Below are 22,559 nucleotides of genomic sequence, written 5' to 3'. Positions count from 1 at the left end.
CTCATGTTGTACACGTACAGTACTCGAATATCGGCTTCTTCTACATGTATGTACAGGACACGTTTGCATGTATTTGAAAGGTGGAACGTTTGTGATTGCAATGAGCAGAAGGAGTTGTACCGTATGTGTCCTCCGGCCAACGTGAGGCGCAGATTGTCCGATCGCCGTGTTACATGGCATGCAAGAGACGTTGCATCCGCTCTGATTTGTTCCCGATCTGGTTGATGGATTTGGTAGTTAGTTCAGGAGATCAGGAGATCTAGATTTTATCTACAGTTGCAGTCGTGGGTTGATTGGTTATTACCGGTTCGGATGACCGGGGGATGGTAACAACGTCATAGGACGTCACTCTCATCCATCTACCACCAGCGTCAGCTGATTCATCATAAGGATATTCCGAATCCAGCTCAATCATTTGATAGGCGGGACAGCGAACCACAGAGGAGATGAGACATGATCAGGGGATGTGATCAGATGCAGATGCTCAGTGGTCAACGTGTAAGGAATGCACCCGAAGTATAGACTCTTAACATAGAAACACCGTAAATTACAAGGACCGATTGATCCTTCTCTTTTCACTTCTTCTTCTTATCTTTTCTTATACTCCTTTCTCCTGTACAGCAATTGATTAAGAGAGATAAACAACACAGCACACAACACGTCTTGTAATATAAATACAGTCCTATCACCTCAGCAACATGCCATCGTCTAACACTAGAACTACCATATTCACCTTGCCCGTGCCAGCCGCCGATGCCGGGTCCAACACCCCTCAACCAACCCTACGAGAGCAGATTGAATCTTCCCTCAAGGGCACAACCGATATCCAATATCCAGGTGACAGGGAGGAAGATCGGTCTTGGGGGTATAAGAGGAGGATTCCTACTTTAGTATTGTACGATGAGGAAGGTTTAAGGTTATACGACAAAATCACATCGTCCGCTCCGGAATATTACCCATTTCCAGACGAATTACATCTCCTCAAAGAGTACGGGCAAGAAATTGCTCAGTCTATGGGATTCCCATGCACTAGGAGACATAGGAGATCCCTAAGAGATGAAATAAATAATAATGATGAAGTACCGGACAAACCGTGGAAACCAGCCAAATGGGGTGATGCAGCTTTGGGGAGGTTCAACGATGGTGTGAATGGGGAAGAAGGTTTGGCAGGTGAAGATGCATGGAGGAAAGAACAGAAGGAAGGAGAAGGGTGGGATGTAGTTGAACTGGGTGCTGGGTAAGTTGTTTTTACCCCTCTTAATCGTACGTGGATATTAGATATTGACTAGCACTTATGAACTATGCTATAGGGCATTGAGAAAAACTGCTCATCTCTTACTTGCCTTATCGTCCTCTATCAACCCTTCTTCCGAATCCAATACAGCAGCACCGATTAGATATCACCCCTTGGACCTGTCCGAGCCCGAATTACGCAGGGTTTTGGCTGAGATGGAAGATGGATTTGGAGATCAGTTGAGAGGTAAAGTGGAATGTATCGGTTTACATGGAGATTACGAAGCTGGATTGCAATTCATCAGGGAAGGGAAATTGTCATCGCTCAATGTAAAGTCAGAAGAAGGTTTAGGATTACAAGATATCTCATCTCAAGATAACGAGAACTTCCCTACTCCGCCTTTCGCGCTGATCGATGAGAATGACGGTATCGCCATACCCTTGAAGAAGGATGAAGAGACCAAAGAACCCAGTCCACTACTTTCTCCTGAATCGATCAATATCGTCACTCCCAGAAGTGAGATATCATGTTTACCAAGTGAAATCACCGAGTCTACTCCTAGTTGCAACACCAACGACAATGATGCAGGCACTTGGTCACCTATCTCTTCTGCCGAATATGACGATCATACTCAATATGGTACCCGTCAAGCTCAAGGTAACTCCGACAATGTTACGGAAGTCAAAAGATCTTTCTTGCACTCCACTTCCACAGTCGATACGGAACCTTGCGGTAGGCCATTACACCTGGTATTTTTAGGCTCGTCATTGGGCAACTTCGATCGTGAATCTGCAGCTCCTTTCCTCAGATCACTACCACTGCGTAAAGGAGATACTTTACTCTTAGGATTGGATGGAAGACCTACCCAAGGCAAAGAAGGAAATAGAAAAGTAGAAGTCGCGTATAATGATCCGTCAGGACATACCAAGAGATTCGAAGAACACGGTTGGGATGTGGTCAAGAAAGAGTTGAGTCTAGGAAACGATAATCAAGTGGAATTTGTCGGAAGATATAATGAGGTTTTAGGTGAATATTCCGATCACAATTTTTCGGGTCGATGAAATGATCCATCGGTGGAAAAACAGGAAACTGACTTAAAATCCCATGATAGGTCGTCACGAAGCGTATTTCAAATCTACGAATCAACAGACCATCCATCTACCTTCTTCAGACGAGGATATAGTCCTGGAGAAAGATGAGCTGTTGAACATAGAATGGAGTTACAAGGTGAGTCCCGGCAATTGCAACTACGTCATACAAACAAACATTCGTGCCTGAATTCCCGCAAACCGCGCGAAGAAGGAATCCTTTTTAATCATTTTTTCCGCCTCAGCTCAGCTTGATTGTATCTATGGCATTGCTAAGCTGACTCCCTTTGTAATAATCATTGTAGTATTCGCTGTCAGAAGCCTTGAACCTATTCTCCCAGGCCAACTTGAGAGTGGTAAATAGTTGGAAAGCTCCCAATTCCGAATATAGACTTTGGGTACTTGAAAGACCGGAAGTGATCTTCGATCTGAACTCTTCTTTTTCTTCCAAATTGGCTTTAGAGGTAATGGACAATGCCCAGGATGAAGATGCAGTGGAGAGAGCTCAAGGGGTACCGAAGTGGAATGATTGGCTGGATCTTTGGAAATTTTGGGATCAGTGGGTGCAATTCTATGATCAGATCCAAGAGTAGCTTGCTGATCGACTCCTTTGGGCCAACCGTAGTATCACACTCCAGATGATACCTAAAGAGATGTTACATAAGAAGCCAATTGATTTGAGACATATTTGTCTATTCTATCTGGGACATATGTGAGTGGAACTCTACCGAACGTGTAAGACGTAACTATACCTTGAGGCTCACCCAGCCTTGTTGGACATCAGTCCTACATTTTTGGATATACATCTGACTAGACTCACAAAGGGATCTCATACCGAGCCAGAGTACTTCAAGGTGAGTGGACTGACTACTCAAGGCATATCACAGGAAGCTGATTGATGACTTGTCCAGACCATATTCGAAAGAGGTATTGATCCCGATGTCGATGATCCTACTAAATGTCATGTGAGTGCAATAGGGTCTCCTGCATTGAGAGCACCCTTTGTTGACCCTTCATTACCATTCATGTAGGATCACTCGGAAGTTCCCATGTCGGAAGAAGATTGGCCAGTCCTTTCTGAGATTTTGGCATTCCGAGATCGAGTTCGACTTCGTCTGAAAGGGATCTACGACTCGCTATCCTCCGGCCGAAGACCTTTCTCAAGACATACCGGGAGAGTGTTGTTCATGACATACGAACATGAGGCTATGCATGCGGAAACATTGTTGTACATGTTGGCTCAATCTGAGATGACCCGACCTCCAACAGCGGTCTCGACACCGCAATGGGATATTTTGGCCGAACAATGGAACTCGGATCTTCAAGAAAACAAAGTTATCACGATCGAAGGAGGACAAGTCGAATTAGGACATAGAGATCTAGAAGCTGACGATATGGATCATCCAACTATCGACGGATGGGAGACTCACGAGTTCGGATGGGATAATGAGCACACCAACATCGCTAAATCAATCAAGGGATTCAAGATTGACTCTTTGACTATATCAAATTCAGATTACCTATCATACCTCCAATCGACCGGCAAATTTTCGGGACTGAGTAAAGATACCGCCCCTGCTTCATGGATGTACGACGAAACCAAAGGAGAATGGAACGTTCGATCATTATATGGACCTTTATCGTTTGAGGTAGCTGGTCGATGGCCACTGATGGCCAGTAAGTTGGAATTTGAAGATTATGCAAAGTACAAGAAAGGTCGATTACCTACAGAAGAGGAATTAAGGATGTTATACGAAACCGAACAAGGACCTAGAACAATTGGTGAGGGTGTAAACACAGGTGTAAAGAATTGGCATCCTACGCCGTAAGCTACTTCCTGACTGAAACGCTTTGGTGGAATAAAGCACTGATAGTGGAATCCCACAGACCGATCAATGCGACGACCGATAATGCCGGTAAGATCATTCCAGGACATAATGGCGGAGTATGGGAATGGACCGATACACCTTTCAAGGGATTAAACGGATTCGTGCCTTCTGTTATCTATCCGGGGTATTCAAAAGATTTCTTTGATGATAAACATTACGTTGTTGTGAGTGTTCACTTTCGTCCATCGTCATTGTGGAGCGCCGGGTAAACTACAGAATCGCAAACTGACTCGGTCTATCCTGATTCATTTATAGCTCGGAGGATCATACGTCACTATCCCTTCGATAGCTGGTAGGAAATCGTTCAGGAATTGGTATCAGGCCAACTACAGGTTCTCGTTCGTTGGTGCAAGAGTAGCTTATGATTTGTAAGATAAGTGTCTACTACGCTTTTCATTTGGAATTTTTCATCTTTTGGCTCTTGTCTTACATCCCGAAAAAACGGTAATTTAGCGGAAATTGAATCATGTAGTCACTTGTATCAAGAAGTATTAAATAATAGGACAAATTATAGCATTACTCAAATATGTATCATGAAAGTATCTTTTAAGGTTACAAATTCTCATTATACATGAGATAATGGTTATACAACTAATGATTCTAACGACAATCGGATCAAACTAATCCAGCTCGTAACATGACACCACCAAAATCATCAAATGATAATCCTCTAGCTTCATGTTGCGTCGAGAATAAACTGACCATCTCGGTGATCTATCATTATTCATATAACATATCATCATCAGCTTGTTCGTTTTCCACGTAGTATTCAATGCAGAATGGGATGACAAGCAGAACTTTACATACCTCTTCCTCAGTCCACATCTCACCCAACTCTCTAACCCACTTCCTCACTTCATCTCTACCTAATACATAGCCTTCGCCTTTCCTCGTGGACGAAGGGGGTTTCAGCATTTCCCAAATATCCATAGCTAATTCTTTCTGTCTTGAACTCAATTTGATCCGTCCACTGGAGTCGATATCTAGATTCTTCCCTTTTCTTCCTTTTCGTTTAGGCGCCGGTAAAGACTCGTTGTCCTCGGTCTCAGCAAAATCTCTCGATTTGACCTTATTCCCACTTTTGTTTTTCCCTTTCGTTCCGGATATATTATCATTATCTTCACCATATTCCGATCCTGACAAAGATGATAATTCAGATTCTTCCGAAGGTATTTCAAAGTCATCCTCATCCTCATCCTCATCTTCCTCGCCATCGCCGTTGCCGTCGTCCGGACCCATCAAAGCCGCACAGACAGCTCTGAAATCTTTCAATTCCACTCCTGCACCTCCTTCTTCCTCTCCCTCCGCTCCTGCTCCCCTTTTCCCTGTCCGACGTGAGTTGTCTTCCCCATCCTCTTCCCATCCCGATGCAGAAGCTTTGAACACCGCCAAGACATCTTCGTCGGATGGTAGTCCCAAAGAGCTCAATAAAGAAGGAAGGAGATGCAATGGTATTCTTTTTCCAGTATTTGTCGATGAGGTTTGATCTTCTTGATCATCTGGTAGGAACCCTCCTCCTGCTTGATTATCATCATCCACCATAAATCCTCCTCCTTGATCATTATCATCTACCATAAAACCACCCTCTTCATCATCAGGTACAAACCCTCCTTCACCACCAGCATCTTCCACCATGAACCCCCCTCCTTCACCATCATCTACAAAGCCCCCTTGTTCGTCCTTCATGGGCACCGGCGAATGTTGAACCTTCCTTCTTTTCCTCCCTCTTGCTTCTAGTATTTGTATCCCTCTATTGAAAGCTCTGTCGATATTCCTTTGCTGTTTGGCGCTCAGAGTGAGGTAGTCAGGATCCACATTTGGGTCTTGGTCCGCTTCTGGCTGAGCTACAACCGATCGACGAGGGCGAGACTGGGTGGTTCAATGTATGGGATAAGGATCAGTGCTTGCCATAACGTCCAGAGGGATGAAGATGAACTGACCATATTGTATCTGGAGACAGCTGACTATGAAGCAGCAGGGAGAATTATCTGAATAACTAAGTAACTCGTAGGTTTACTCTCGCAGTGAGAAACAGGCGAATTTAATGAATAAAAATGAATGACGTTGGGACATCGGATCAAGAGGATCGAGCCCAGTGACGATCCAATCAACTTTCCCACGATTGATCGTCTTTCCGAAAGGGCGACCATACAGTAGTCTGAAGACCACCGGTTACTACCGTTAACCAAATTACCCGTTCGAGACTTGTCCGAGATCTGCATCCGCATCAGAATCGTTACCTCGACATCCGCTCTCACAGGATCATGTTCCCAGCGATGCCTTACGCCATGTCTCGGTTCCACTTCGATTTGGATCACTCGACTGTGCAAAGCAACATTACTATAATTTAGTAGTACGACGTGTCTTTTCGTTCTTTTTTTCATTTTTTCTGCAAAACCGGTCAAGAGCCAAAAATGCCTTAGGGGCAGTATAGTAATGATTATGGTGTTCAAGCATCGTACGTGCCTAGGCCCGGTTCGAAGCTTGTCATATGGTTAGTTAGCTCGTTAACCTTAAAAAGAAAACAGCAAACTCTCATGGTCCACCACCGATCAAGATCATCGTTCTTGATTAGCAGCTATAACCAAGTCAACATCAATACTCTCGCTCTTCATCATGTCCTCTCATCGATGCCCATGTGCATCAAGAGTATGAAGCATATAAAGTCTATACAATTGCAGAGACCCGTGAGATCTACCAAAGTCTATAAAGCCTAAACTGGTCTCAGAACTTGCGTAATTATATTCCTTAATCTTTTTTTTTCTACTTCTCACTTTCGGTGATGAGTCCGTCAAGTCACTCATTTAATGAGAGTAACTGTAATGCTGGATACATAGTGTGCGATCATACCACTCCGGAAAGTATACCTCCGAATTGTCAAAGATGCTTTCACTGCTCGGATTGGCTGCTCGTGATCATGTGGGAAAAGGGGCCCTTCAGCCAAAAGAGAATTCTTACGATACGGCTTCGTTGAATTTACGTGAACCCCATCCCAGCCCCATCGAGCAACATATCTGCTCTTCTCATCTCAACCGCGTGTTTTGGTATGATTTTCCTTCGTATCATTCATTACATTACTCTGAAATGTTATCTCAGTGGCTTTTTTTATTCTTACCCTTGTTACCCTTAACAAGATAAACAGGTCTATGATCTACAGTACCAAAATATTGTAATACCGGCACCGCACCGCACAAGACCATCAACACCAACGTCTTTCTCTCTCATCAGCTCAACCACATACCGCGTGTAAGTCGTCATTTGGATTGGCAACCGAACAAGTCTATGGTTTCCTTTGTGGATATTACGCAAAGGTATGCGAGCAATTTACGACGTTGTGATTGTCCTTGATTTGGGAGTTTTGATTTATACTTAACCTGATCGATGTAGTAAGTCGATCTCTGATCAATCAGATGGCCCTTCTTTAGTGCTCGCTATATTATCTGATATCCTTTTATCTCTCTCATATTCAGGTCAGCCCAATATATTATGTTCCGAGCTGAGAAAAATCTCGAAGATTAAGATCAAACGACTATCAACTTATACAGCGACTGCAGGGAATCATCAGATAGATAAATATCAAATCAAGGAAGATACCAGTTCACATCCCATCAGACCAATTGGCTTTGGCAGAATATGATACTTCAGTGAAGAACGTCAGTGGTCGCTCCAACATCAGCAAACCCCTTTCTTTCATAAAATGGCCAGCTGGCACGACGCGCCCTATCTCCATTTTCCCAACAGCACCTATCTCGACTCCCTCTCTAACAATACCGACCCATATACGATTTACTACGGTCAGAAAGCGGTAGTTTCGGAAAAACAAGTATTGGTCTATGGGATAATTAATATACTGGGTATAGTCTTTTTGGGGTTATCGGTGGCAACGATCCTTTTGTCTGGAACAAGAGTATCAAACAAGGTATCACAGATAAAGATCAAACGATTGAGCCTCACCACGACTACTACGAAATCATCTACGACCACGACTAATACTCGTAATAGTATTATTAGGAGGAAGACGACAACACCTATACATCGTATTCAACGTGATCCATGTCTGATCAATTCGTTCATCGTCATTATCCTGGTTAGTATGTTGAACTTGTTATATTGGTTTGCGAGTGGAGGCAGGATAGATACAGAGGAGATTTTATACCTGCCTCATGCTCGGTTATGTAGAGCTCAGGCTATATTGCAAGCTGGATCCCAAGCTGCTCAAGTCAGTGTGGTGCTTTCGGTAGTACTTAGGGTGAGCCAATCCTTTCTATCCTCTTCTATCCAGTATCCTGATATCAGAACAACCTTGTACGATCCAATACATCATTCAAGCCGCTGCTGAAACTATAGGACAACTGACAAGATAAATCTAAAATCACATAGCTATGGCTCAAAACTATCACATTGACGAGACCTTATTTCGATAAATTCAGAGGACGTTTCACGCTCTTTTTCGTAAGTCGCTATCCCGTCATCACCATCATTCATCGGGATTAAGAAAGTCACAAGAAAGCTAATACGTAATTATTGGATCAGTTACTGGTATTACCGTATTTGTTCGTCATAGGTTTCATGCCAAGCATGACCATTGTAAGTAAATCCAGCAAGGTGTGAACGGAATATTTTGTTGGGTATTGTACTGATATCACCAATTTATCCCATGAAAGTTAACGTCCAATGCGAAAAATCCTATTCTTATTGTGAGTGTCGCCCATTTTCAAGCCAAGTATCCCAGTGAATCATTCTATTGGGAGCTGATCAATTTTAACCCACTGTACAACAGCCCACTCCTTTTTATTGCTCTTTACTTGATTTACACATGTGAGTAGAAATGTCTCTTGATTTGTCCTTCCCGGTGAAAATAGCAGTCTCCAGTGTTGACTCGGAAATGACAATGTTGTCGACGGTCATACCAAATTCTAACAGGGGTGATTGCGATCCTAACCCTCATAATGGAATGTGAGTGAAATTCACTTCCAGCTACAATAAAGCATAAACCCGTTGCTAACTCAACTTCCGTTATATCGATCGTAGTATGGGTCCTCTTCCTTATTCTCCAACATTTCCACCAAACATCCCGAACCACCAACCTCCCCAATTCATCACACGGTCTGAACTTCAAACCCACAATTATCCGACTACTCAACACCCGCTTTTATGTCAGGGTATCATTATTAGTATTTTGGACGATGGGAATGATCGCAACTTCACTCTATCAGGCATTCGATAAGACCATCACAGATCCAACTAGTGATTTTTTCTTCGCTTCGATGGGTTTAGTTGGATTCATATGTTTTGCTTCTCAGGTGAGCATCAACTATACAAGATACAGTATACATTTTCCACTGTATATGATTCAAAACCAAAAACCAGGTAATTGATACTGATTTTTGTTGGTGGGTTTATCGGCAGTCTGATATACTTAGAGCATGGAATATACCCACTTCTAAAGAAGAATGGTCAAACCTCTTTCATCATTTACGTTTGACAAAATCTAATCGGAACACAAATCAAAATGAAAGTGCTGATACATCTATACCTCAGTTACCGAGGTTTAATCGCCATAGGCATAGGAAAGGAGATCTACCGCCAATCACCATAGGTGATGGAATACATCATCAAAACCCAATGCGTTCTCATACCCAACATGTGAAAAAGTTGGACTTAGGTGATTTCTTAGGTGAAATTCAATTAGATTCCGAATTGGTGACGACCTCTGGAGAAGGTGGGCCGAGCGGTAGTGGTATTTCACCAGAACAAAGTGGACAAACTTTCGAGTTGGAAGAAAAAGAAGATTTAAGACATGTCGATAAAGTCAATGATGATACGTTCCCTTCATCGGGGATGATAATCACTTTACATGGACATGGGAGTGTACAGGTAGATCAGGAGCAGAGTATAGCTGGGAGATCGGATGCTGGTGAATTGGTGTAACGATTGTATTTAATGATAATATCTCTTGGACAATTGAGCATTATGATATTGTTGTAGATCCTAGCATCCTAGGTAGAATATATGTTGTATCTAATAGACAACTAAATGCATTTGTTTATAATTTTACTTTTCACAAACGAAAGTACTTAATCCTCCTAACGATCGATCTATCTCAGATCGAGCCAATCAAGGAGCCACTTTGGTTTCTTCCCATTCCCCACCTTCCTTCCTCTTCCACTGGGTACGTCTATTGGGAACAGGTTTTAATTCGAGATACTCGACTGCCTCGGGTGCAATAGCAATGATCGCAAAGTGGTCGTAGGCAGCGTCGATCGTCTTTTGTTCGTCTGGTTTGTCCTGTAGATTTACGAAGTCAGTCAGTCAGACCGTTGTCTACTGTATCTCAGGCTCGTAGTGAGAGTGCAAAATTTATATATGATGTTAACACCATTCGTTGGCACGTTGGTGTCCATTGAATGAATGATATCCTAAATCGCACCAAGAGAGAATATTATATAATCCACTTACCGACTCAGCAGGTATAGTCTCAGGCCACTTATCACTCCCTTCAACTTCATCCAACTTCTTTCCAGGTGTAGGTCTACCGAACCCCGCCCTCAGATGTCCACTTACACCACCCCATAATTCCTTCCTCTTACTTGTCCACCATTTTTCACTCCCCTCTTCCAATCCCTCTACACCAAGGGTCTTAATTGCCTCTTGGATCGATGAACTGCTAGGAGTGGGGACAGAGACGGCTTTACCGGTGATTCGGAATTGAACGTTGGTAGCTTCTATCCACCATGCTATTTCGACTGTGGGAGAATAAGAGAGATGTTTGGGTTTAGACATTCGGGTGTCGGTCGTAGTTAACAACAAAGCATTGGGAGTAACTAGATTATCGAATACGATATGTTCAGTGCATAAACATGTAGGGAGTCTACGAGTGCCAAGACTAGTTTGAGGGACTGAGAAGTAGACTTACTACCCCTGTGGATCACAAATCGTACTTTGGGATTACCTTCTTCCGAGAGTGTCGAAAATGCATATGCTGCAGAGATTAAACAGAGAATCAAACACTGAATGTCTCGTGTATATGGAAAGTGCTCGCTTGAGGTAACTTACTGGTCGACTTTGGATTCTCCTTGAGCTGCTGCTCGATGAGAGGTAACCAAGGGGTTTTAGACATTATTGTAGATCTTCTGAGCAAGTTGGTAACGAACAGGTTGAATAGATGAACTTATTGGTTTGCGTGAGGATAACTTATTCTGACTGCTGTTGTACAAGGAATCGGTGTGCGTGGGTGTATATATCAAGCAGTCTTTTATGTAGAAGACCCATTCCAATGATCGATAGAATACTTGTTTCTCATCGATCACCCTCCACTCTGAAATGCGTCATCGTCGCGTTATCGCTATCTTACCAAAAGAAAGTGGAGGAGATTTTGGAACCAAAAGTGGGGAAATCGAACATCATCCCACTTGTGTTGTATTACCTGTACGTGTCTGTCTACTCAGGTATGTAACAAGCTGATTAAGATTACTCGCTTCATTCGTGTTAGATGCATAGCACAGCGTGGTGGAATTATACAATCTGAGCTACATCGGTATTGACAAAAGTACCTATATCCAAATTCTCAGCTTCGGGCTTGACCACACCCGCTTTAGCTAGCACCCTATATCATCGAGTCATCAGTTAGCTCACGTATGTATTCGTACTTGAATATTTGAGATGTGTGAACTTACTTGAGGGTCTCTCTCACAACATTTTCTTTGACCTGTAACAGATCTTCTTCCCATTTAACGCTCTTCAACCACTCCACTACGTCTTCCCTCTGATGTCCAAAGTACGAAGTGACGAAATCCACATCGTCCTTTTCCCTAGCTTCGGGAGAATTGAACTGCCTCACATACGGTTGGAGTGAGGTAAGGAATTGAGATATTTGGGCTGAAGAGGATGAAGGGGAGGCGGCTATGTGCCAGCATGGCCATGGGGCTGGAGATGAGGATTATCAATCAGCTATGAGTCTGGTACGGAATGTCATGCATATGAATGATGAGAGGAAACATATACCTTCCAGAAGAGCAGAACAATGAAATGATGGTATGATAAACAAGATGAGAAGATGATACTCACTATATACAGACCCGATGAACCTCACTTCACCTGAATCCACGTATGGTTTCGTAGTGAACCATTCCCACAGGAATACTGATGCTGGATCACCAAGGGCGTACAATCAGCTTCTTTAGTGATGAAGCGATGAGGATGCGATCGTTCTGAGGTGCAGTGCTGACTCACTTTCACTGGAATTGACAGAATCTCTTAGTGGTTTGAATTGACCATTCACTGTACATTATGGCCGTCAGCTCATCTGTGACCTATGAATGTGTGGGGAGATTGATGCACCTTTGAATTTAGGTTGTTCATCTTGTGTCCAGCCTTCGTTAAGCGATAACACAGAGGCCATCACTTGAGATCCACTAGAATGACCTTTATGAGCTTGTTTGTCATGCGTGATCGACACGATCAGACAATATTAACTGACCTGCCTAATCTAGATATACCAAATGTCGTACCCTTCAATTGATCGACGGTCTTATACTGGCTATCTTTACCTGTTATGATAGCCCTGCACAGATATAAGTAGATTTAGCACAGTTGTGTCATGTATGTACTGAACAATCATTTGGGGGGTTTGGATATCGCACTTACCACCTGAGAGGACTAGCGATATATCTTCCAACTAGTTTATAAGAATCCTGACCATTCGCTAGTCCAGCTATCAGCGCATCTGTCAAAGCTACGTACATCATGCATTGTATTAGCTATGTTATTGATATGCTAGATGTACCCACCGATACATAGATCGATTTCACCATTCTTCAATTTCACTTGCATCTCCCCCGTTCCACCTGGACATTCCACCAGTTCGAACGTATCGCCCTTATCTTGCTCTGCAAATTGAAGCAGAGGCGAGAGGAAGTGCTCGCGATGCCACCCTACCTTTAGCTTGGTCATGATGATTGTGGTGACAGTTTATGACTTGTGTTGTTCGGAGAGATGAGAATGGTTGTATGGACAGTCAAGTATGATGCAAGTTGCTGTAGTGAGTGGAATTTGTGGTATTTCGGATATCACCGTAAACCCTCATCATGATATGAATGGGCTCGCGATATCAAAACATCGAATTGTGAGAATGCGATCATAGTGAACGTGAACTGCTTGTACTACAGTCGCAGATCGATACGAGCTTATTATCAATCAAGTCCTTTTTCATGATTGACTGTAATTTAAGGCAAGTCTTCTGGACAAATGAACGATCGACGTGCAATCGAAGGGATAGCCATGACCCGAGTAGAATCGCAAGATCAACCTCAACTTCATCATGGTGATCAGCGAGCCCCAACACACTCAATCTCAGTACCATGTTGTATGACCCTATGATGAGGTGGTCTGTTTGAGGTTGTATGCGATATCAGAAAATGTCATAACACCCAAACCAAAAGCAACGAATGAATTGTAGATCTAAAAAAACCTTCTACAATATCAATCGTTCCTTTTCCATCCCTCATCCCTCATCCGAGCTTTGCTTTTACTAGTTTAAGCAGAAGCCTTCTTCTCCTTGATGTAAGCCTTTCTTACGTCTTCTCGTCTTGATTTCTTGGCGAGGTGGATTTGGAATCGGTCAAAGTCAGAGGCGTTCTATATCACCAACCAAATGATATTAGCATGAATGTCATGACATGAGGGAGAGACATGATGTCAAGTAGACCATGACACAAGCATGATCGAGGGCATAGTATAAGCCGAACCCACCTTTCGTTGTTGTCTAGCGGCCAACTTCTTGGCCCATCCGCTAGCTTGCCATTTCTCAAATACACCTGATTTCTCGAAAGCCTTCTTGACGACACCGTTACCGGCGCCTCGGGGGAGGGAAGCGAGAGTGTAAGGGGTGAGGATGAGGTTTCGGTATGGGAAGGCTTGTCGGGGTACGGAAGTGGTAGGTCCATCAATGAGAGCCTAAGTGAAGGAAAGCAAAAGCAAAAGCAAAAAATGTCAATGATCGCACCACGTTTGCATGATTGGGATACACTCACTCGGTTGTGGTCGATGATCTCAACGATAACGGCGAGGTTACCAGCTGAGGGACCATCGTTGACGAGAACAACTCGGCCTACCTCGACAAATCGCTTGAATGTGGATTGCTAAAATGGGAGTACACATGAGTCAGTTTCTAATCTGTGATCTTCTTCATTGATTTGATTCCCAGCATTCCATCTCATCGTCATTCGATCACAATCTTCTGTTCCAGCTGTCTGGCAGGACTTTGAATATCCCCATTAGGCCGATGTGACCAAGATGATTATGTCCAAATTCCTGCTCGAGACTTGTGGCTTTCTCCTCGTCCTCTCGATATGATGTATCCACTCCACATTCGTTCTACCTGTTTGTTGACTTGCTGAAGCTGATGCTGATAAATCTTGAGTCCTTGATGTGTCCCATCGTCCCATCTTGCTTTTCCGTGTCCATTTCTCATCCATAATCCTCCATCCAATTCGACCTATTCCAATACCTTCAAAGCAGAAACAATCAACTCACCACCATCTTGTCCAAACTCTGAGCGTAAGAAGTCGAGGGTTTTTGAAAAGTGATAGTATATAGACTTGAAGTCTTGAAGGATGGAGGAGGTATATAGGTTATTGACGTTTGTCGAAATGACTTTTGCACAATCCTACAATCCGATGCTCACGGTGACACTGACAGTCTGAGTGTGCTTCGGATACTGACTGACTCACTGACTGAGCCAGTGCAGTGGGTGGGGTTCTCGAAACGCGCAAAGCAAAGGATTGAAGATGTGGCACTGGCTGATACCCAGTCAAAACGAGTGGCGATCGGCGATGTTCTTATCACCGAAAACAGCGCAGACCAATAAAGCCGAGTAACTCCTGTGTGGCGGTGAGATGTGTCTGACCAATCAAGTGGAGTTGACGAGGTACCATCATTCTCTATTGTTTTCTTTAGTTGCCTTTTTAGGAATAGGATGAAATTTTACCCTGAGTTTTCATCGATTCGATTTATTCCAAATTCCCCCCCTCATCGAGTGATGGTTTATTCCAAATTCACCCATCAACCCCAATTTGGAATAACTCTTCTTTCTTACAGCATACTTTGTCATCAACAAAGAATACGTCAAGGTCATCAGTAAAAGATCAAAGCCAAAAGCTAAAGATCAAGCTCACCATCAACCCGGAACAAAAGATTGACATCAAAAGATCACCATCGAACCAACATACCATAACTTAGATAATCACCATCAATCACGTCCCACACGTTCTTTCAAGACCACACATCATCACTCAACTACCATCAAAAACGAACACTATCCACTTGTTCACCCCCACTCCTGCATACCACCCATCAGAGATCGCGACATCTCACAACACTGCCTCTAGATATACAAATACCATCCAGTCCGACAAAACCCCCTCTTCCTTTTATACAACCATACCCAACGTCTCAACTTGATCGATCCTTTATATCATCAAGAAGTCCAGTCTCAGACATATAACATACTTGTTCGCCTCATCTAACCAGTTCACCGAAAGGTTTCTCCCACTCTACATCATGTTCCCGGATCTACCTGAACATCTTCAAACGCTCAACGCCATACCTGGTAACACCCCACCATCAGCCGCCATGAACCCCGAGCAGGAAGAGGCATTTTGGGGTTTCTTACATGCCGATGAACTATTTAGAAACTTTGGTGATGTACCTTCACCATCCGAGCAGAAACAACCCTTACCAGAGGACCAATCAAACTATCAATCGATCGCTCCTATTTCCGCTCCTGCTCCTACACCAATCGCTCAAACTCCTACTAAACCTAACGAGAAGGGTTCCGCACCAACATTAGAATCATTCATTGCAGCTTACATTGGACAATCTTCTTCTCATGGATCGACTGCCGCTGGTGCCGTAGCTTCTACCTCGGCTTTACCACCCAACTACCTCATCCCTCTACCTTCGCCATACACCGCCAACAACAATGCTAACATCGTTCAAACTCCCTCTTCGGCACCTACACCAGCAGTTATAAACACCTCGGATGTCCTTGGATCAGCATCGATCTTTGGTGATTCCCCCGATGACAGAGTGACAGGTGCGAAGAGGTTGAAGCAGTTGGGCGCAGGTCAAGGAGAGATCGAGGAAGAGTAAGTCGCTGTCATCCCTCATGTGTATATATGATGTACGGTCACTGATTCAAGCCAATTTGCAGCAAACGAAGACGTAATACCGAAGCATCAGCAAGATTCCGAGCCAAGAAGAAAGAGAGAGAGCAAGCTTTGGAACGACGTGCCAAAGATCTCGAAGCTCAATTGGCTGCGTTACAAGCTGAGAACACGTCATTGGAGAATGAGAACAGATTGTTAAAAGCTATAGTATTGAACGGTCCCTCAGGTCAACAGTTACCTGCTTCATTAACCAACTCTTCTACATCAAGTTCAGGATCGAACCCACCTTCTTTACAGGCTGCTCTAGCTTCGTTGACACAGAAGAGAAAGAGGGAGGATTGAACAATGAATCGGTAATATAGGCACAAACAACACGTTGTATATTGATTAGCTTAGTCTTGATGCTCTTCTCTATCTATGTCTTGATGGTTTGTTCATAAACCTATGTTAGTAGGGTGAGGGGGGGGTGTAGTACTATAGAAATTCTTCCTTCGTTGTTTGTCTTTTGTCTTTCGTTCTTCTGGGAGATTTCTATTTGTCTTTTGACATTTCTTCTTGTTATCGATGTCGTTTCCTCTTTGTACGAACTTTTTTTCCCTCTTTCACTGGACAGGATAGGATAGGATAAATAGAAGCAAATGGATTGAATCGAATCGAATATGCAGTAAACCAAATATGAACAATTTCCCTACCAAAGGGTGGGTGGACTGTACTGCGATAATGTGTCTGTGTCGCTGTCTGTGCGTCGATCATGTTCTGTGCTTACACTGAGCTGACGATATCACTCAGTACTGCTAACTCTTCCAGTTGAGATTTTTTCTTATCCTCTTCTCTTCTGCCTTTGTTCATTCTCGCATCTATGTCAACAGTGAGATTTCCGAGCCTCACTAATCATTTACCACTTACATTTATACACTGATACTACATACTGATCACGCATCGTATGGGAAATACAACATGTCACGATGGAGTCCAGAGCAAGCGCAAAAGGAATCTTCCATTGATATCGAAGAGTCATCGAGTCAAGGTGGAGATGAGTGAGTTGCACTGTTCCTTGAAGACTGTTTTTGATTCTCTTTCGCGTCCTCTTGGAGAGAATGTATACATACACAGACGATGAATGGTGAATGAGACTTTGGTAAATTAACAGATTTATAAACGAAATTAACAATGATTTTTCCTCTGATAGACCACCCGATTTGAATCAGATGCTGGTCGAGATTCAACGTAAGTGAACCACCCTCATAGTCCATTTCGATGTTGGTATTATGCCCTTTTCATGTTCTGATATGATAAGTGGGACATGATGTACAGGCAAGGTAATAGCAAGATATCAAAAATTACAACGTACAGCTTTGACTGAAGCTGAGAAGGAAACCAAGAGTATCGTAAGTAAATTTATCATCACATTGTTTGGGGGATGACCACGGTAAACAAGTTAGCAGATTGATGTATCTTGTATAAACTGATGTTGTGATTGAATCAAATTAGAAGGCGGAATATCAACTCGTGAAAAATATAAGACATAAACAAGAATTGTAAGTCAAGTCAAGTGGGAGTCTATCTAACATTGGCAATCAAAAAAACTACTGCTCCTCATCCTTTCCCTTCTTCTTCTTCTTCGTCGTCGTTAAGAGCTGTGACTATTGACTCTGACCCGCTTTTCATATATTTTCGCATGAAGAAACGATATTCATACTCGGTTATCTCAAGAGATCAACCAACGCGAGACCACCTCGCTCGGATTGTACGAGAAATTGTCAAAACTCGAAGAAGAGGTTCAAAAGGTGGTCAGAGGTGAGATTGAAAGTTGGAAAGAATCGAATGAAGAGTGTATGAAAGTTTTCGAGGGCTGTGAGAAGGTTATGCAGAAGCGTGTGAAAGGTTAGGTTTTCTTCCTCGTTGCTTGAAAGACTGATTGTGATTGGTCACTGGAAGACCGCAAGGAGAATGAAATAATCCTTCAAACAAGAGAGGGTAGCGATGTGACCTCCTACAGATTTGCTATTTGTCACGGCGGGCTAGATCGAGCCCAAGGTTGAAGGGACTCGGATCATCTCGTACTTGTACCCATGATCATCTGCGAATCTCACGAGTACTGACTCCTTTTTTTTTCTGTTCTCACAGGTGAGAAGGAATGTTATGAAATCCCCAATTCAGCCATCGCACCTTTAGACAGAGACAAGAAGTAAGACTAGGCAGGGTGGTATTTGAGGGTTGATCGACGAGGAGGAAGTAACTTGAGTGAACGAAGCCGATCAAGAGGTGGCAACACTGTATCATTGTATTTTCATGTTATATCCAAAGATCAGTAAATCCTGGTTGTACTGTGATCCTCAACGGATTCACTATTTGTTTGTTCATATTTTATATTTATATCATGTCGTCTATGTATTTTATACAACAATTGCATTTACTTTTCTCCAACCTCATCCTTCTCAGCATCAGCATCATAAAATGCAATCCAAACTTGCGCATCTTCACCTCCATCTTTTCGTTCTCGTTCGAACTCAACTTCTGTTCCAGCTCCTACAAACCAACAACTTCCTTCTTCAGCCTTTTCACCTGATATATCCCAAGTGCCACTTGACACAATGGCAATAGCAGGTCCATCGAATGGTATAAGAACATCATCATTGGATATTTTCAATATACTGAATTCTTCAAAAGGAACTTTGTATACTTTACTCTGTCCTTTTTGAGATTTCGAAAATATTTGGGAGATCAATTTGAGTTCTGTGGGGGTTTTAGATTGACAGGTGACTGTCTTAGATACGAGGGAAGGATCATCTTTATCTTCGTCAGGGGTAAATCCTACGTTGAGGACGTTATCTGATATAGCCATGAGTTCGACGATTTCTACGTAGCGTGTGAATCAAATCAGCCTCAATACAGCACATCTATATGAATTAATGGATCAAGATCACGATAAATAGTGAACTTACCACCTTCTAACCATGCATGTGGACCATCAGCTCCTACGTAGATCCCTTCATCTTTCTTCAATTCGACGAGATTAAGGAAGAATCTAAAATCAATATGGAAAAACACATATACACATCGTCGAGTCAACTAATTTCGTATTGTATGTGACCGGTCGATCAACAACTTACAAAGTAGAGAACAACCCTCCATCACCATGATAATACTCTTTAGACAACTTGATAGCTTTTAACAAATTCTCTTTCTCCCTATCGGAGAAACCTTCTCCACTAAAATCCTTGAACGCCTCGACCCCTTCTTTAAGTACTCGTTCGGCATACTGCTTGACTACAGACTCGTCATCGCTCAAACGAAGGAACCCTTCCCATACTTCTCTCAATACATCTCCTGTGGGGTTTTTCGCAAATTGATCGATTTTGTTCTTGATGTCTCCAGAGAGATTGGCAATTTCAGGAGTCTTGGTGAGGAAGCTGATAATTTGGTTGTATGGTCTGAAAGAGGCGAATCCCAGGAAAGAGGGGGATAGACAAACTGCTATCTCAGGTTTATGATTGATACTACAGTATCAATCGGAAGAAGTCGAACAAACATCAGTATATAGTAATAAATGAATAATACTTTTCTGGTGATTCGAAATTGTCCTTCATCCGTAATTTGGTAAACGAGGCAAAACCGATAATACTTACTCTGGGTATTTCTCAGGATCTTCCTCATGTAATTTCTTAGCCAATTCTTTATTAGGATGAATCTGAAGTGGTAAAGCCTGTTTACAAGTTAACACCTTAAACAAGAACGGTACGTGACCTTCTGTTTGACCTTCTGTACCGGATCCTTTCTTTCCTGTGAAAGGGGGATTGAATTTGCTTCCTGATGAACCTAGTAGCTCCGAATGCGATTCGAGATGTTTTGATAGGAGGGTTGAGGGGGAGGAATGGAGTGAAGCCGGATTGGTTGGGTGAGTACCCATCCATAGCTACCATTATAAAATCAGCAAGAGATCTTTTAGAATCCTCGAATGATATCGAAAACTTGTTGAAAGGATGATGGACGTGTGATATACGACTGGAAGATACAACTTACCTCGGCATACGGTTGATCAGGCTTAAACTCGAATCCTGGCTCTGAAGCGTTTTCAGTCAATCGTCCTGCCAAACTGTCTCTTCCTACTTTACCCCCTAGTCTCATGATCCATCATCAGCTCATGATCTCAGTGACCATTTCGAGAATCACATACATGGGTAATCGTTCGGGTGGACGATCAATCGGGTTATTCCTGAATTTGACATATTGGTGGTTGGCTATGTTGCAGTTGTCTTACGAGTCGAGGCAAATGGGCGAAAAAAAGACGATCCCAAAGTTCTAATGCTGTTGATATAACTTATCAAAAGGAGTTTCTACAATTCCATTCCATTGCTCATTTCCAAGATATGTGCTATGTGGTCATCGAAATGTATCATTAATGAGCCTCTACCTTTTCGACGTCATTGCTCTATCACTGTGCTATGTGGTCATATCAGGTGGAGGTGAATTAGAGCAACTCGGTTAAATACGGTTAAACTATTTTGTCACTTCTCCAAAAGTCCATGGACATGCCATGACCATGAATCATGATGCAACTGCACGGTGATAAGAAGTACATGATCAGATCAATTTGAGGGGAAGATGATGAAATATATACTACATCTAGAGATCTATGAAAGTTTTGAAACCACGTCGCGTTGTTTTCGCTGTACGAGTGCTAAACCTGGGAGTGAAATCATCATTCTATATACCCTCCTCTTTCGCCTCTCCCATGTCCGCTTCTTCTCCTTCCTCATACACCTGTTCCTCCCCCTCTTCTTCCTGAAATTCACCTTGAGACCACCACGATGTGACTCCCAGGCCTGACTCGGCTATCGTAGCCTGAGATGAACGCGACGAATCGTCAGCCTCGCTTCAAAACCAATATGACGGTGATGAGTCATGGTAGATGAGGATGGCTCACCAATATCTTAAAACCAGCTTTTTCTATCGGATCTTTCTCTATCACCATCTCTCCTTCTCTCTCAGCCAAAGCACTCTGAGGTGTTGGTCTGACATCCTGCCAATCTATTGAATCGACTCTGAACCGTATTGGTTCTCCATCATCTATGTATAATCGATCTACACATCCAAATCATCCTAAAATCTCAGCAAACCAAACATCCAGGGCCATCCATACATGCATGGAGGATTTGAGACACGGGACGACCGGACTCACCCGCTACTATACTATTCGCTAATTGTTCTTGAGTCAGAAGCGTCCCTTCGTCATCTGGTGATACCCAGAAGAATTTCTTCTGTGTTGGATCGCTAAGACGTGATTGAATTATTAGCTTATACTCTCCTAAGACCAGAAACAGAGAAGCTCACTATGAGGAATTGGGAGGAAGGAGTGAAGGAACGATATATATGTCTTGGAAGAAACCCAAGGAAACTGTATTCCGAATCGAATCAGCTACAATTCATATTCACATACCATTTGTAGCTGATAGGGCAGAGCATACCTCTTATGTATGATTTGGTGGTAGATAAGACTTTGCCAACTATGACTTCCCCAACGAACGGAGCGAAGAGCATTAATCTGAATGACACTGTACACCATTCAGTTCGTCAGTTTGGCATGGGGTAAGCACTGCACGTGTGATAGCTGATTCACCTTTATAATACATCATTCCATTACCCCACGTCACTTTTCCATCCTCAGCAGTGAGTATATCGAACAGCGACAAGGCTAGTCCTTTATCAGGAACAAGCTTATTGGCATATCTATCACAAGTATCTCTATAAGCTTGACGGACTTTGAGAAGTAACTCAAAAAGTAGAACAGCTTACTTTCGATTGATAGCATCTTGGATGGTTATTGAAGGTGGTAGGTCGAATGTCTTTGGGGCGACTGGGATTGTGTCCTATACATTCATCAGTGAATGAGCTTGAATCAGCAACGAAGTGAAGGAAGCTCACCCTAACACCGACAAGGACGAACATCCTCCGGTTGATTCGATTTATGCTATATTGAGGTCATTCACAGTCGTTGTTGGCTTAGTCTTCGACCACGTTGGATAGCTGGCAGATACTTCGCTGGATTAGTATCGTGTCTAGATATGATTGATACAGTATAGTATTGCTTGCAAAACAAAACATGAAAGTATTCCTACATGCAAGGTTTCAGAGAACGTCCTCCACTTTGTACATCTTGGAAAAACATCATACAGTGGAA

At 42.9% G+C, this 22,559-nt stretch overlaps 11 protein-coding genes across 11 annotated transcripts; 5 read left to right on the top strand and 6 right to left on the bottom strand.

Moving 5' to 3' along the window:
* Positions 1-698: 698 nt before the first annotated feature.
* On the top strand, positions 699-4,583 carry I203_107126 (uncharacterized protein; the record flags this gene model as incomplete). Its single annotated transcript, XM_065518137.1, has 10 exons — positions 699-1,237; positions 1,311-2,260; positions 2,346-2,461; positions 2,628-2,881; positions 2,948-3,034; positions 3,107-3,176; positions 3,234-3,287; positions 3,354-4,147; positions 4,210-4,375; positions 4,467-4,583. The coding sequence occupies 10 exons, from the start codon at positions 699-701 to the stop codon at positions 4,581-4,583; spliced, it is 3,147 nt and encodes a 1,048-aa protein (XP_065372867.1).
* Positions 4,584-4,826: 243 nt separating this feature from the next.
* On the bottom strand, positions 4,827-6,154 carry I203_107125 (uncharacterized protein; the record flags this gene model as incomplete). The annotated part of the gene is made up of 3 exons (XM_019145211.1): positions 4,827-4,925; positions 5,019-6,080; positions 6,152-6,154. 3 exons carry the CDS (start codon positions 6,152-6,154, stop codon positions 4,827-4,829), a joined length of 1,164 nt encoding a protein of 387 aa, XP_019005030.1.
* Positions 6,155-7,908: 1,754 nt separating this feature from the next.
* Positions 7,909-9,033, top strand: I203_107124 (uncharacterized protein; the record flags this gene model as incomplete). Its single annotated transcript, XM_019145210.1, has 5 exons — positions 7,909-8,460; positions 8,592-8,663; positions 8,745-8,798; positions 8,876-8,908; positions 8,992-9,033. The coding sequence occupies 5 exons, from the start codon at positions 7,909-7,911 to the stop codon at positions 9,031-9,033; spliced, it is 753 nt and encodes a 250-aa protein (XP_019005029.1).
* A 127-nt stretch (positions 9,034-9,160) lies between these two features.
* I203_107123 (uncharacterized protein) lies at positions 9,161-10,142 on the top strand (the record flags this gene model as incomplete). The annotated part of the gene is made up of 3 exons (XM_065518136.1): positions 9,161-9,167; positions 9,243-9,514; positions 9,621-10,142. The coding sequence occupies 3 exons, from the start codon at positions 9,161-9,163 to the stop codon at positions 10,140-10,142; spliced, it is 801 nt and encodes a 266-aa protein (XP_065372866.1).
* A 186-nt stretch (positions 10,143-10,328) lies between these two features.
* On the bottom strand, positions 10,329-11,331 carry I203_107122 (uncharacterized protein; the record flags this gene model as incomplete). Its single annotated transcript, XM_019145208.1, has 4 exons — positions 10,329-10,499; positions 10,671-11,035; positions 11,128-11,193; positions 11,268-11,331. The coding sequence occupies 4 exons, from the start codon at positions 11,329-11,331 to the stop codon at positions 10,329-10,331; spliced, it is 666 nt and encodes a 221-aa protein (XP_019005027.1).
* A 395-nt stretch (positions 11,332-11,726) lies between these two features.
* I203_107121 (uncharacterized protein) lies at positions 11,727-13,163 on the bottom strand (the record flags this gene model as incomplete). Its single annotated transcript, XM_019145207.1, has 8 exons — positions 11,727-11,817; positions 11,888-12,137; positions 12,279-12,359; positions 12,444-12,491; positions 12,552-12,625; positions 12,691-12,774; positions 12,858-12,945; positions 13,001-13,163. 8 exons carry the CDS (start codon positions 13,161-13,163, stop codon positions 11,727-11,729), a joined length of 879 nt encoding a protein of 292 aa, XP_019005026.1.
* Positions 13,164-13,745: 582 nt separating this feature from the next.
* Positions 13,746-14,656, bottom strand: I203_107120 (60S ribosomal protein eL14; the record flags this gene model as incomplete). The annotated part of the gene is made up of 4 exons (XM_019145206.1): positions 13,746-13,847; positions 13,962-14,165; positions 14,243-14,350; positions 14,579-14,656. The coding sequence occupies 4 exons, from the start codon at positions 14,654-14,656 to the stop codon at positions 13,746-13,748; spliced, it is 492 nt and encodes a 163-aa protein (XP_019005025.1).
* Positions 14,657-15,770: 1,114 nt separating this feature from the next.
* I203_107119 (uncharacterized protein) lies at positions 15,771-16,720 on the top strand (the record flags this gene model as incomplete). Its single annotated transcript, XM_019145205.1, has 2 exons — positions 15,771-16,357; positions 16,423-16,720. The coding sequence occupies 2 exons, from the start codon at positions 15,771-15,773 to the stop codon at positions 16,718-16,720; spliced, it is 885 nt and encodes a 294-aa protein (XP_019005024.1).
* Positions 16,721-17,335: 615 nt separating this feature from the next.
* On the top strand, positions 17,336-18,267 carry I203_107118 (uncharacterized protein; the record flags this gene model as incomplete). The annotated part of the gene is made up of 5 exons (XM_019145204.2): positions 17,336-17,415; positions 17,568-17,605; positions 17,693-17,766; positions 17,870-17,916; positions 18,063-18,267. 5 exons carry the CDS (start codon positions 17,336-17,338, stop codon positions 18,265-18,267), a joined length of 444 nt encoding a protein of 147 aa, XP_019005023.2.
* Positions 18,268-18,791: 524 nt separating this feature from the next.
* Positions 18,792-20,607, bottom strand: I203_107117 (mannose-6-phosphate isomerase, class I; the record flags this gene model as incomplete). The annotated part of the gene is made up of 6 exons (XM_065518135.1): positions 18,792-19,237; positions 19,324-19,406; positions 19,492-19,878; positions 20,008-20,294; positions 20,402-20,496; positions 20,556-20,607. The coding sequence occupies 6 exons, from the start codon at positions 20,605-20,607 to the stop codon at positions 18,792-18,794; spliced, it is 1,350 nt and encodes a 449-aa protein (XP_065372865.1).
* Positions 20,608-21,085: 478 nt separating this feature from the next.
* On the bottom strand, positions 21,086-22,327 carry I203_107116 (uncharacterized protein; the record flags this gene model as incomplete). The annotated part of the gene is made up of 8 exons (XM_019145202.1): positions 21,086-21,223; positions 21,306-21,463; positions 21,561-21,652; positions 21,713-21,776; positions 21,847-21,933; positions 21,999-22,108; positions 22,175-22,248; positions 22,304-22,327. 8 exons carry the CDS (start codon positions 22,325-22,327, stop codon positions 21,086-21,088), a joined length of 747 nt encoding a protein of 248 aa, XP_019005021.1.
* Between the last annotated feature and the right edge of the window lie 232 nt (positions 22,328-22,559).

The sequence above is a fragment of the Kwoniella mangroviensis genome, chromosome 2 (genome assembly GCF_000507465.2).
Source record: "Kwoniella mangroviensis CBS 8507 chromosome 2, whole genome shotgun sequence".
Classification (NCBI taxonomy): domain Eukaryota; kingdom Fungi; phylum Basidiomycota; class Tremellomycetes; order Tremellales; family Cryptococcaceae; genus Kwoniella; species Kwoniella mangrovensis.
The sequence above is the reverse complement of the archived record's forward strand: the minus strand, read 5'-3'. Positions and strand labels throughout refer to the sequence as shown.